A 15133-nucleotide genomic window follows, 5' to 3' on the forward strand; every position below is an offset into this window, starting at 1 on the left:
TTAAAACATTGATTCAGTTAAATAATCAAGTAATTGGCAGATGAATTTTTATAGAAAATGAACAATATTTTATTACGTGTTTGGTATCAAATTTGATAATATTATAAAAGCAAGATATAATAATTTGTTTCAATTATTTTGCTGACATTATTTTACCACGTGTTACGGTAGTAACCCGTTGAAACTATTGATCGTATAATTTGGGAAAAACATAGTCCCACAAGAGAAATAATTTCCATATTACATATGAAACGCACAATTCTTTTTTGAAAGAATTTAAATGTTTATAATATTTGGACCACATAACATTCCTTTGTTTGAATACAAACATTCAATGTTCAATAAACGTTTTAAATTTCTTATTTCTTAGACCTTTCATATATGTTTATGTTTCTAAATCGTCTTGATTTTAGGTCTCTTCTGTTTTTTCAATTAATTTTTTTTGTAATTTTTGAATTTGAATATATATATTTTGATGCTTGCATGCAATGTTATAGTTCACAAAAATTATTTTGAAAAGCTTGGAATATAAAAAATAGTTAAAACCATATTAAAAAATCTGTTCTCTAAGCAATGTGTAAAATGTCAGTAGCATTTTCCTCAAATGTTGAATATTCCTTTGTTCAGGTATTGTGGCCGAGTAGTCACTTCTATTTTAATTGTAACATGTGAGTTTTTTAAGAAATTAATTTGTTATCAACCTCCCACTCCATTCGAGGAATTCAATAATCCTAGGTATTGTATTCTGAATCGTTCTCTATCTGTCTATATTCTACAACAAATATAAGTAAATTTAGTAAAATTTGCGGTGATAGTGCTCACAAAATTCCAGTTATCTTTATTAATTTCCTTTCGTTTTAAGCAAATTTTGTATAATAATTTCCATACAAATTCGTATTTTCTATTTATTTGGGGAACAAAACAAATAGAATAGAGCAGATGTCTGTTTGGTTATATTTAAAAAAGTATAAATTCAGTTCGTTCCTTCTCATTCTAATTTCCACCTGTATTCCTACTTTCTTCAACATTTTATTATTTTCCGTTGTTCGGCTGTCAGTTTAGTTCAACCAAACCCTCATGACTCAACCGGGTCAGCACAAACAAACCAACAAATTCAACTCCCAATTTAGTTGATGATTCCAACCATCTCGGCTTTCCATAGATAAGTCCTATTCTTATCCAGTTTTATACTAGAGTAAATTGTGAAGTATACATAATTATTCACTTAAATAATCCAATAGTTTTTCTCGAAATTACGCTTATAAAATAGATATTGAGATGTTTTTTGAACCATTTTCGGGTTTTTACAATTAAGTAGCTAAAAATGTAGCATCAAATTCGGCATTTCCAAAAAAAGTTGTTCAAACAACACCGCTAGTAATCATTACAAAAAACCTGATATAACATTGGAATGAGCATTGAATTTCCTTTGAAATGATATTAGGTTTGTCAAAATTCATTGTTATAACAATTTCATTAAGTTTCCACCATTGAGTTAAAACTAAAAATAGAGATAGAGCGAAGTATAGCTTGTTTAAGTGGACTCGAACTGCTGATAAAGAGAGAACGAACATCAGTATGCCACTTGCTATCTTTCTGTACTCCGTTCTAATTGGATCTTTAATATTAAGTTTATACATAAAACACCAATTATAAGCAAGTAAAGAGAGATCTTTAATATTAACTCTATGGTTTCCACATTTGACCCATAATAGTTATTTTATAAGGTAGAGGAAAAAGTGCTTAGGAAAATTTACATGTAATGCACCAAAATGATGTACAATTAAATTTTTTGTTGTTACTATCACTGTGCAGTTATTACAGAAAAAATGTAATTATGTTATTATAAAATAGTCTGAGTAGTGACTAGTGATAATTATTCCCCGAAATTTCTCTTGTGCAATATTACTGTAAATATTTTTATGTACAACCAATAGCTCCTGAAATGCAACAGTATAATTTCGAAACTCCTAGTACTTGATAATAGCTGTTATATGAAGTTTAAAATTAAAAAAAGGATATATGGCTTTTACCATTCATATACAAACAGCAACAAATTTCAATTTTCTTCCATTTCCATCAACCAATGGATCGTAATATGTTCACTGTATTTGAAACTTTATATTCATTTTTTTCCTTTTTATTACATTTTATTGATTGAAGTTAAATTAATACAGATAGATTTGTTTTTATACTCAAATAAAGAGAACTGTTTTCACTGTTCCATGAATATAGAGGTAACAAAATTTCGAGTTGTAATGAAACATTATTATTTACCTGGAAAAATAAAGAAATCTAGGGAAAATTACATAAATATTATCAAGGAAATGCTCCATCTCATAGAATTATTTGTGAGCGGTTTTCTGATTTTAAAAGTGGCCATATAAAGACAGATGATGTCGAAAGTATGGTAACGTCATTAAAGCAGCTACTCCAGAAATAGTTAGTATACTTCGAACCCTTGTACTTATCAATCATTGAATAAAAGTAGATGAACTATCAGATGTAGTAAATATTTCATCTCAATGCTTCTAATTGTTCTTGATTTTAGGTCTCTTCTGTTTTAAAATTAGTTTTTTTTTAATAATTTAGAAGCATTAATATGGTCTAAGAAATAAGAAATTTATTTCATCTGATCGGGTCCACTATAATCTACATGAAAAGTTACATATGATAAAGCAATAACTAATGTGGGAGACTCTATTGCTTAATGCTGATCAAAAGTTTGTAGGTTTGGATATCTTCAAACATAACCCAAATTAATTTTTCCGATATGCGATAATAAATGAAACTCGGATATACTATTATACTTAAGAATGTGCTCTCAATAAAGCAAAAACCGTTTTATCGGTGAATAATTTCATGGCCACAGTGTTTCAGAAAACCAAAGGTGTAATATTTGTTGGTTATTTAGTAAAAGGAAAAAACGATAAACTGCTGATTTGCAACTGTCCATTGGTCTTTTATTTTGGTAGAAAAATTACCCAAATTGCGATACTTTTCAAAGATAATTTTTTCGATGATTTGAAATTGTAAACTCGATGGGCTGAGTGTGTAAAGTTGAAAGAGGCTCTACTCGAAAAATAATTTTCGTAGTTGTATTATAAAATTTTTAACGAGAACGCCGTGTCATCCTTTGGAATAGTAATCTTATTAGGATCTTCAACCGGTCTGCTAGTTAGCCTTTTGGTGAAATTAAAGGACGTTTCAATTTTGGTCTTGATTTAAGATATTGACGCGAAATTTCTCATTAAGTTACTTAAAGTTTACTTGTAATAAATTTCCATTTAAAATTTGTTTTACCTTCACATCCCTAGATGCTTGAAGATTGGCAAGAGGTTGTTTCATTCCTTTTCCTACCTGCCAGATAACAGCCTCAGGCGGTTGGCCTTTGAATGGCCATTCCCCACAAAGTAGTTCGTACCACACAGTCCTATAAATTATACAAAGTATTTCAATCATTTGTCAAAATAATAATATCACAAAATATTTATTTATGTAGTAAAGAAATAGTTGTATTGAACATTTAGAGAGATCAAATGAATTTAATAACATTGTGTATGAAATGCTAAATAAAAAGGGAATTGTTGAAATAATTAAAAAATCTATCGCTCAGTTCAGATTATAAAAAAAAATTGAAAAAACTGATTTTTTTTGCACATTACAACCTTCAAATAATTATTTATAAAAAGTGGTTTTCATGGCATTAAAATTTTGATACAACTGCACTGTTCAGCAAAATAAAAATTTGCTATATGGATATTGATCAATATGAAATAAATAGATTTTTAATTTTAACCACTATTGTAGGAAATAAAATATTCAACACGAAATGTATACCAAAATGTATACAGATGACATTAAAAAAGAATCTGAAAAACAATTAAAGGGACTATTTTAATATCATATACTATCAGCTGGACTTGATTTCATCATTATTCTGATTTCATGTTGAAGATCGTCGCGTATTTCAATAAGCCTAAATTGTAAATTGTGAAGCAGATTTAAGAAAGCTCATAAGCGACTATTAATACATCCAAAAGAAGCAGTTGGCTGGCTGTATGATTGCTTGCATTTCGATCTCTTTAGTTAGTTAATTTTAGGAAGATTCTTGAGATATGTAGTCAACTATTGCCATGAGTGAAGAACTGAATATTTTTCTCCCACAAAGTGGAATGAAAGATACGACTTGTGGTCAACACTATACCTGAGAGTTTAAAGATGACTTATTTTAATGATCAACATGTTAGTGTAATATTACCCCTTATTATTGCCAACTTACCACTACACACATACTTTGGTAGTACTGCTCACACCTTTTTTCTGTATACTAAAACATGTTGATTATAGGGCAAATCTAGACTGACGAAATAAACAATGATCTTTTTTGAACTTTAGTTATGCTGCGATTAACAGAAGTCCAATTTCTGGCACTCTGGGTCTTAAATTGATTTTTCTTAATCATCTCTTTATCGTATCATTGCTCATTTCTTGTTGATAGTACTATAAAAAATATTTGCAAAACTTAGTAGACCCAATAAACCATTACTAAGTTGGAATTAATGGAACCGTTGGTGATATTCATACTGAATACACTGTTTATACCACCACTACCCCAACACTCACAATTACACTGGCTGACTACGGGTAGGTAGATAGTTCACCTTTAGTCTCTGAAGACAATAACTTGGTTATCTAAACGAGCGTCAGACAGTCTAATTGTGAATGTTGGAGTAAACAGTGTATTCAGTACCAATAAACCATGATCTTAGTGTTGCAAACAATCTATCCCGATTCATATCAATTACATCGTCTTATGATGGTCTTTGATTTTTCCTGTCTCTTGAAACCTTCCTAATGTTATGAAAAACTATACTACATGGAATTTTTGTGCCACTTATACTTGTAAGAAGCCTCTTTCAATCAATTACAGACCTTATTTTGAATTGATATTTCAGAGTTTTTACCTAGTTTCATATTCAAGTTCAGGCCTAGATACTTAGAGACATTTGCATATGAAATAATATGATTATGAGCGTTTGAAGAGAGCTTTATTCAAATAACAAATTAAGCATTAATTTTTCCAGAGAACATAGTACAGTATATAACAACAAATGAAATTAATATTTTTGTTAACTATAATAATTGAAATGAAACTTTAGCATTTACATAATTAATTTTAGGATTTTTTCTAATTATAAAAAATTGGTAAAACAAAAAATACTCTGAAATTATGAAACATTCATGTTTAGTTAGGCTGAGAGAGGTTAGCGATAAACTATATTGTGAATTGATCAAGCTTACCCAAAGGCGTAGACATCTGAAGCTTTACTAAATGGCAATTCTTCATCATGAGGTTGGTGGGCGTGTAAGCTACGCATTATTTCTGGAGCTAAATAACACAACCATCCTGGAGGAATGCCTAAACTATCCGTCCGCCTTAAAAATTAGAATTACAATATATTTTGCTTATTTATGGAAAAAACAATTATTAGAAATTATTACTTAAAAATACAAAATTAGTTAACTCACCTATTTCCAAAACATAACTTTGTTACACTGAAAAGTCCAAAATCTGTAATGACTACTTTGCCGTTTTCTACAAAAATATTTTTACTTTTCAAATCTTTATGAATAATACCTTTCGCATGTAAGTATCCCATTCCCTAAAACAGGAAAATATTCAATACAATATTTACATTTAGATTGTTTCAGCACAACAAATCAAAACGAAATGTAGCTCATGTAACGCAATAATTAACAAATATAAGACAAACAAAAATTGGTTCGCTTTTGAATAGGGAACACCAAAGTGGGAAAAAAATTACTATACAAAGAGTATAATAATATCTTGTTGGTATTTACCTGAGATATTTGTTGGGCGACATTAGTGGTCTTATTCATATTGAATTTATCTTTCCTGAGATGTATGTGTGTGTACAAAGTTAATCCTTTAGACAAACTTGTTACTATCGCTAATTTAGGTGGTTTCATGCAAGCACCCATAAACAAAATTAAATTTTCGTGTCTGGTTTTTCTGAAAGTCGAAACTTCATTTTTAAATTGCTCTAACGTTTTTTCGTCTTTTAAATAATTAACATTTAATACTTTTACTGCTACATCACCATGCCATTGTCCCCGGTAGACCGTTCCAAATCGCCCGGTTCCTATTATGTCGTTCATTTTCAACTCATCGTAAGGAATGTCCCATTCTCTCATAGATAACTAAAAAACATAAAAATTAAAGTATTTACTGTAGATATTTATTATTTTTGCATTAAATGACCGAGATAACTGTAACTACCAATAGAAAGTGAAGTACATATATTTAGTTTAATTTTCTCTCACAAATGTTCACAAAGTAAATTTCTTCAAAATGAAAGTGGATCCTTTAAATTATTGTCAGCGATATTCTAGTTTCTGAATGATTTCTTTAGGGTGGCGCTTGTAAAAATAACATAAAATCTTTATCGTAATAGTCTCTTGAACATCTTCCAAATAATTTTTGATTAATTTAATATTTCTAAAGAGGATTTTTGAATTGGCATATGATTATAATAATTTTTAAACATTTATAGATCGGTTGATTTATAACTGAAATATTGACCAAATTTGCAAATTATAAAATATGTTTATTAAATTTCTATAGAAAAATTGCGAATTGGGAATTGGAAACCTAAGCGTGAAAAATGAATAATATATTGACAAAACCCGAAGCACTGGTTAAAAATAGTGTAGAAGATGTTTTGTAACATTTCAATGGATTATTTAGTTATTATAATCACATTTAGAGAGCGTGGTTCTGTCTACTCAAGTTGATCTCATACGTTACATGAAGAAAATCGAAACATAAACGTGAAATAGTGTAGAAGATGTTTTGCATCAAAGATTTTTCAGTTTACAATTCAAGAAAAACAAGGAGGCAAATATACTTGCAGGGCAAGGAGCACACAAGCGTTTTGCTGGCTCAGAATGTTTCTATGTTAACAGAAAATGCAACTACAAGTGCTTGAGAAGAAGGAAGAGTCCAAAAAAGAAAAGAATTACTTTGGTGCATTCTTCCATTCTAAGAAAATCCTTCAGAACTTGAAATTAATGTCTCTCTAATGTCTTTTAGTAAACATATCCTACACTTTCTCATTGGATTACTCACAGGATATCGCCTAATGAGAATAGAAGAAACAGGAAATTCTTAACGCAAAACTTTTAATAGCAAGGAAGTGACAATATTTTATATAATTTAAAGTACTAGAATTATTATAAAAAATTTTTAGTATTACTTCTTATACAAACTAATTTTATAAACTTTTCGTCAAGTTTGACCCGCATTTATTCTAATTTTTTACTTACACTATTCTGTCGAGGCCATCGATGTCCATCAGTAATAGTCTCACTATCAGAAACTTGACTATCTTGAGAGTCTACCCGAACAGGAGTCTTGTCAGAATCCGTACTTGTACTTTCTGAGGTTTGTGATGCTGTTCTATCATTGTCAGTAGATTGTTGAGAACTTACTAGATCCCGATGAAAGAGAGGTACGTTTGGTAACGGGTGAGTTTCTAACGTCACTTCATTCGTTGTTTCACCGAGTGTGACGTCTGTAATAATAAATATAAATGACAAATTTATGAACAAAAATCACAAAAAATTTGGGATTTGGAGTTTAAGCTATGGGTTGAAATTGTACTGCACTAATAAAATTATTAAAAAAGCCCTTTCTATCTAAGTCTCCCTAAATTCTATAATGATAAAATCAGTTAATGGTTACCCAAGAGAGCTGGCTAATAATATTATAAATGAGAACAATCATAACATGAAACAGGTACCTCGAAACGAAAGTAAAATGTATTATAAATTTCCTTACATTAGAGGATTGTCAACAAAGATGGCAACTTATTTATGCATATCAGAGACAAAACACCTAGACTCCAATATTCCAATGTGATTTATAAAAGAAATTTTTTAGTCTGCAATAAGAGTTACATCGGTATGAATAAACAGTACTTGAAAATCAGAATATACCAAAATGAATATCATTGTCGAGAACATAATAACAACAAGAAAGATAAAACAGCTCTGGCCCAACATCATTTCACCGATGGTCACAACTTTAATTTTGATGATGTGAAAATTCCGGATAAACCATATTTTGAATGTTTATAAGTCAACATATTGTAACCAGACAAGTAGTTGATGGTAACAATGAGAATAACTCCAACAGTTTTTACCGTTCATGCTTTTGTTAATATGGGACACTTTGGAAGTATAATAATTTAAAAAGGTATGTTGTTTGCACAGGTTTTACTTATACATGTATGCATGGTTCTTCAGTTTTATACAACAATTTTCTTTCTTGTTCATATTATATAATTTGTCTTAGATACAGTGTGTCCTATTCATTTATATATGTATATATATATACTTGTTTATCTTTCTCAAAGTTTGAGTTATAATGTACCATATATTTTTAGCCTTGATAAAGAAATGAAAGATCGAAACGTTGGCATTTTAAAAAACTCTTGGACAGAGTCCTCAACCTACAACACTATTCGAAATTATATTTTTGATATTTTTAATACTTTACCTGGAAAATGAAAAGTAGATTTTTGACTAGAATGAGGGGTCGTTAAGGTCTGAACTGCAGGACTCGACGGCGTTGAACTATTACAACTAGATGTATTGGAACTGGAATCGGGAGGCTGAAAATAAAATAAATAAATCAAATAGTTAATCAAAGAAAACCGTTAACAATTTTTTCACCATTACAACATTACAATCATACAACAATTCTATGACTTACTGGAAATGGTGGAGTGTTTATTGATGGTTGCGGATGTGAGTTTTTTCTAGCTCTAGTTCTCGTTAACGAATTAATCATATTTTTTCCACTAGCCCTTCCCATTGTTGGAGACACAAATGTGGTTCCTGCAACAGATTATAATGATTCAATTTATATTGTTTTAAAAATTTTCAGTTTAATAACAGTAATAACAGGAATAGAGTGGTTATTCAATAATTTTTATTCATTCCCATTGTTAGATTAGGTTAGATTGGCCTTATCGTGAAATCTTTGTAATAAACCTTGTCAATGTCAACTAATTAACTCTCCGAAACGCCGATACTATTCTTTATTCCCAGTCACATTCTATCAAAAATTCTGAATGCATAACACACCACAATAATAGAAAAAAAACTATCATCACCTAGATTTCCTTTTCATTTATTTAAAAAAAAATAAGTATAATAACCTCGATATAGTAATTTTATAGACACATATAATAAAAAAATAAGAAAGTATATTATGTGATAGCAACACCAACTACCAACACATACAGGACACTAGACAATTGAGAAGAAAGATGAGATAAAATAAACGCAATAGAAATAGAACACCACAAAAGAATAGTAGGGAAAAATAAACGAGAATAAAGAACAGAAATCAATAATGGAAAGAAACAAGAAACGGCTGAAATGGTATCGACAATCATAAAAATAAGAACATGTTAATAAGATCACATAAAATGGAGACAAAAATAAGAAAAACTTTAAAGGATTTGAGAATAAAGAAAAAATGAGTATAGAAGTGATTAGAACTCTCATCTGATATTTAAAAATATAAATTGACGGAGATAAACTGAAAGAGTCAGTTAACATTTATTTACACTTACCCGTGTCCATAGGAAAATTTTTCTTAAATTCATTAAGAAGTTCTGTAGGTAGTCCACAAGAAGGCGTCACTTTATCTTCACAGTCCCTGTGACAAGTATATTTACATTCTTTACACTTTAAGCCAGTGCCAAAGTAAATTGGTTTTTGACAGTATCCACATGAGGACATCATCTTAAACGTTTTGGTGAATCTGTGATTAATTTGATGAGTCATTATTTTACCCAGCACTGTTGGAGTTCGAGGAGACTTCGGAACTTGAAGACTAATAGCTAAAAATCGAAAAACATTTTTATTGAAAGTAAGATACAAATATACAGATTCATAACGAGTAAGGTTTATGGATATGAAGCAAACCAAAATTATAAAATGGATAAGTTCTTTATTAAAGTCTCAGTTGAATGTTTGAAATCCAACACAAGTAATTAATATGCTTTTATCAATTAAAATATATTCAAAATAACTTACATTTATAACTATTATCATCACTGTCACCTCCACCTAAAGTATGATTATATGGTGGTGACTTAATAGGACTCGTAGTTAAAGGACTAGAATAACCCATCGTGTTTGGTCCTGGTTCTGTAGGTAATCTTCCTCTTCTACCGACAGATCCTGTACCACTAAAAGATAAAATCATATTAAAAGTAGATACAATGGTAGTGTAGGAATGGTGATAATTGCCAGAATTCTAAAGAAGATTTAGTACAATTTAGATTTATCTTGTTTATTTCTATTATCTTTACATCATCCGGTTTCAATGTACAGGGTGTCAAACATAAGGTGACTCATATACTTTTCTCCAAACCAGTAAGAGTTATCAAAATATTTTAACAACAAAAGTTCTTTGTTGTTGTATTTAGAGGAATTTTCAGATTATTGACTTTTAGATTATACAGGGTGTCCCAAGTCTTCAGTATCGACATTAACTTATGCATTTTTAGAATACCTTTGACTGTTAGAGTAACCAATACGGAGGTACTGAGAAGAATGGCTAAAGATTTATAATTACTTGTAACTATTAAGAATAGAAAAGCGCCTACCTAGGCCATATATTTTGGAAAGAAAAATCCGCTTTGCTACAGCTTATCGTGGAACTTTTAAAGTTTTTTGATAACTCTTACAGGTTACTCACCATGTAGTAATTTGTATAAACTATTTTTAATTGTATTATTATTTATACAGAACTAAATGAAGATATGGAAAAATATCTCTTATTATTCAGTGTACTATTGCATTTTTGGGTTCTCTAGAAAACTCTAAATGTATTTCATGTGTTGCTTTCAATTAAAGACATTGACTTACTTTATTGGCTTTGAATCACTTTCTCCTTTAGGACCAGCCAGTTGTGACTCGTGTGACTTACTTTTGGTTAAGGGATATTCAGGTAATAACGATGGTGGAATGCCAGTTTGATGTCTTCTTCTAGCGGGAGGCGTGGTGGGAAATTTAGCACCTAAAAATAAATTATCAATAAATAAATAATTGACCTGCTGTATAAATGTTTAGCAAGCTTCTATGTGTTTACCGTTATTTTCGGTAAAAAAATTACTTTTTTTATAAATTTTTGAAAGCTCATAACTCAGAAATTGGAAAACTAACTGTAGGAAAATGGGTATTCTAGGGGTTTTTCTTATTAAGGCATATGACGGGGTTATTTTGAACTCATGAGAACTAAATTTTATTATCAGACAATTGTATGAAGAAATAGAACCTTCGGTTTAATTTTAAAAAATACAATTAATTAACTCCAAAACAACGATTTGAATAAACGAGGATGAAACATGGAACAGGTCGATAAGGTTAAGCGTCTAGTAACATATATAACCTAGAAAAAAACAGACAAAACAACATATAATTCGAATAAGATTCTTCACTGTGCCATGATGGAATAATAATAATATATGAAACAAAACAAACAGGATTAAATAAAATCTTAATTAGAAGCATTAGAAATCTGTATAGCAACAACAATAATTACGTCAGAATGCAAGATGAAAAATCAAGAATATTTAAAACAAACAATAAGACAATGCGTATTGCATATTTCCACTGTTATACACAATCATCTTCGATGAGGCTAGAAAAGAAATGAAAACCAGTTTCAAAAGCTATAAAATAAGGCACTGGAAAATTAACACAGTTGCACTAACAGAAATTGTCATATTTGCAGAAGACAAAGAAACTCTAAACCAAAATCTCGAATTGTACGACCAAACAATAAAAAAATTCAGTATGAACATAAACACAAATAAATTTAAGATGATTATAATAAACAAAAACACACGATATCCAAATAGGAAATAAACAAATAGAGCACTTCAAATACCTTTCCTCAATGACATGAAAAATTAGAGAACTAAATAACAGAAAGAACAGCAAACGCAGGAAGAAAACATCTTTTCTAGCATACAATGGAATACCGAAGGAAATAAAAGTAGTATTTATACTCATACTAACTTATGGTTCCGAAGCATGGGCAACGACTGAAAGACACAGACATAGATACAAACAATAGAAATTAAATTCCTCCGGAAAATTGATTAGACCACATCAAAAACGAAACATACAGGCAAATATTAAATACACAACATTCAGAATAATAATTAGACGAAAATCAACTAAAACGGTTTAGACTTGTGATAAGGTTGAATGAGGAAAGGATTACAAGAAGAATGTTAGAAGCCAGAACAGTACGAACAAGAAATAGAGGAAGACCTTGATGGATAAAATCAACAAAACAACTGAGAACAGAAGGAAGAAACTACATGAAGTAATACCATAAACAAAAGAACAAAAACATTGGAAAGAATTTTGAAAGAAAAAGAAACTCAACCCCACGTCTTACACCTGTAAGGGTAGATATACATATGGATTAAGTAAGATCGAATAAGAGAAAAATAAACCAACTTTGAACAGTATGAATTCTTTGTTATCAAACAGGTTGAGCACAAATGCTAATTAGAAGAGACACTGAGTAGCTTAGGGGAAGTGCATGAATTTATAAGTGGTCTTAAAATTGAAGTCTCCAGCATAATAAGGGGTGACCTTGACGTTCGTGGAAATTAGGAAATTATGCTGAACACACTGTTTACACTACCACTACACAACTCTCAGAATTACACACCTTGAGTCTCTGAAGACGATTACTTGGTTATCTAAACCCGCGTCAGTCAGTGTAATTGTGAGTGTTGGTATAGTTGTAGTGTAAACAGTGTTTTCAGTATCAATATCACCAATGGTTCCAGAAATTCTAACTTAAATGAGGAAATTAGATTAGCAATGGAAACTGACAGATTAGAAAAAAATGAAATGAATTGAATATGCTGTAGAAGAGGAATGGCATTCTTCTTGTATAATTTGGGTAATATATTCCACATAGTGAATTGTTCACCAATGTTTTGCTGATTATTATCATACTCATGCTATACTATAAATAGCTTTGGAATTGTATCAATTATGAATTTGTTATTTTCTGTCTTGTTTCATTCAATAGAGAAGCTAGAAGATATTTTTAATTAACACTTTTGTAAAACAATAAAAAAAGGAGAGCAAAGAAAAACGAAAAAATAGAGAACAAGCTGGGGAAGGAAAATATAATGAGATACAGCAAAGACTCAACTGAGTTGGGCTTATAATGAGAAGAAAACCAACTAAAATGATCCAAAGAATAACGTAATGGAGGCCAAGGAGAAGAAGCAAGCCGAGAAAGACTTGGAGAAACAAAATAGAGGAGGACATAAGAACACTTAATATAAAAATTGAAAGGCTTGATGATGATGATGAAAACAATAAAATAAAAAAAGCGAGACGATTCTTTTGTTCTGAATCTGTTTTCAAAAGTCTTCTAACACATACACATTTCAAGTGATATTAATATGCAAGAAGTAATTTTAGTTGATTTACTCTTTTGGTTGATAGATATTTCATGTTTATTCCCAACGGTACTCTACCAGATAACTAGTGCCTTGATATCTCTCAAAGCTTGAACATAAAATCTCAAGCAATACCAAACTCATACCACAAAGTGACTAACATGAAACAAGTTATTCCTTTTAAAAGATATGAATAACAGCTGATAGCAGATTTGGGAATTTAATAGTACTCTTCGATTTTGCTGGAAACATTGTACCAAATAGAATTAGTAGTCTTTTCAATAATCCTTTGGGTCTCTCCTATATTTAAATGATGAATTTAATTTGTTTCAATTATGTTTAGCAGCTTTTCAGGTGATTAATACATAATAGACACAAGATATATGGAAACTAGATTTAAACTCGATTGAAAGTTTGCAAAGAAACCGGTTTAATTTGATGATCTTGGAAAAAAAAATATTTTTACACTTGATTTTCTGAAAAATGAAACATTTAATTTATTGTTCAAAGATGGCAACTAAACTGAAAAATATATAAAAACAGCAATTTGAAAAGAAATTAAATTTACTTGGAATTAGAACAAAATGTATACGGAAAAACCTTCTTATGTTAATTTGAAATATATAAGATCTTAAGTTAAAATATGCATATTTGTGAAATATTTCAAAAAGTACAGATCATTTGCTTGTAATAGAATCTATGTTTGTCACTGTAATTTTATATCAGCAGATATTAGAAAATATGTGATTTAGCTTTGTTAGGAAATAAAGCTTTACATTCATTTCTAATAGAAATATTCCACAAGCTGGCAGTTTAACAATCATTCAAAATATGTAGACACTTTTCCATAAAAATATTAACACTTATTCAATCCTTCATAAAGTAAATATCTCAAGATAAATATTCGATACCTATATTTCATTGTTTCTTTAATTTCTTATTTCTTAGCCCTTTTATATATGTTTATTCTTCTAAATTTTCTTGAAGAAATTTAGAAGAATAAACATATTTCATTGTTTTAACCAAAAAATTAGAAGCAAGTCTTGGCATTAAATTATCGACTATAATGACAACTCAGTTATCAAAATCAGTAGGGCATTTGTTTAAATCTAAAATAATCAATGATAAAGTCTGGTAATAGCAAAATATGAATTTACTTAAATATTTGGAAAATTCTTATAGATTCATTTAATAAAAAAGAGGAAACATTCTTTCCAGCTTGTTAAAGAAAAAACAATGATGAATTTCTTCGAGTAATTTCAAGTATGCTGACTACACAAAAATTTAGTTGCATATATTGTTATACAAAATATTTTGAGAAATTTACTGTTGATTTCAAATCATTAAATTCAAATATGCACACATATATAATCACACAATAAGGATAAAGTAGCATTCAAGTTAGAATTTTACGAAATTATTTATTAAAGAAAATTTTAGTACAATAATTTATGACTACTCGGTTTTTAGAGTTGGTAATTATTAAATTGGTTATTTTTTTATATTTTCATTTACATAACATATATGAGCATACAATTCATGCATAATTATAATCAACTATCTTTTAAATTATGTATTCCCATTCTAAAGAT

The 15133-nt window shown here is 29.6% G+C and overlaps 1 protein-coding gene across 5 annotated transcripts in view; it reads right to left on the reverse strand.

The window, feature by feature from the left end:
* The window catches only part of LOC130899831 (kinase suppressor of Ras 2), a 55412-nt gene that overhangs the window by 32914 nt on the left and 7365 nt on the right, over positions 1 to 15133 (reverse strand). For 4 of the 5 annotated variants that reach the window (XM_057809977.1, XM_057809980.1, XM_057809976.1 and 1 more), the window contains exons 4-13: positions 10972 to 11122; positions 10135 to 10289; positions 9669 to 9938; positions 8801 to 8925; positions 8585 to 8699; positions 7351 to 7598; positions 5866 to 6225; positions 5533 to 5666; positions 5305 to 5439; positions 3304 to 3433 (exon numbers count right to left, since the gene is read on the reverse strand). In XM_057809977.1, coding sequence (XP_057665960.1) covers positions 3304 to 3433; positions 5305 to 5439; positions 5533 to 5666; positions 5866 to 6225; positions 7351 to 7598; positions 8585 to 8699; positions 8801 to 8925; positions 9669 to 9938; positions 10135 to 10289; positions 10972 to 11122 — 1823 coding nt within the window. Of the gene's footprint in view, positions 1 to 378; positions 773 to 3303; positions 3434 to 5304; positions 5440 to 5532; positions 5667 to 5865; positions 6226 to 7350; positions 7599 to 8584; positions 8700 to 8800; positions 8926 to 9668; positions 9939 to 10134; positions 10290 to 10971; positions 11123 to 15133 lie in introns of those variants that run through there. The other variant, XM_057809979.1, reaches the window with a different exon arrangement.

The sequence above is a fragment of the Diorhabda carinulata genome, chromosome 12 (assembly GCF_026250575.1).
Source record: "Diorhabda carinulata isolate Delta chromosome 12, icDioCari1.1, whole genome shotgun sequence".
NCBI lineage: Eukaryota > Metazoa > Arthropoda > Insecta > Coleoptera > Chrysomelidae > Diorhabda > Diorhabda carinulata.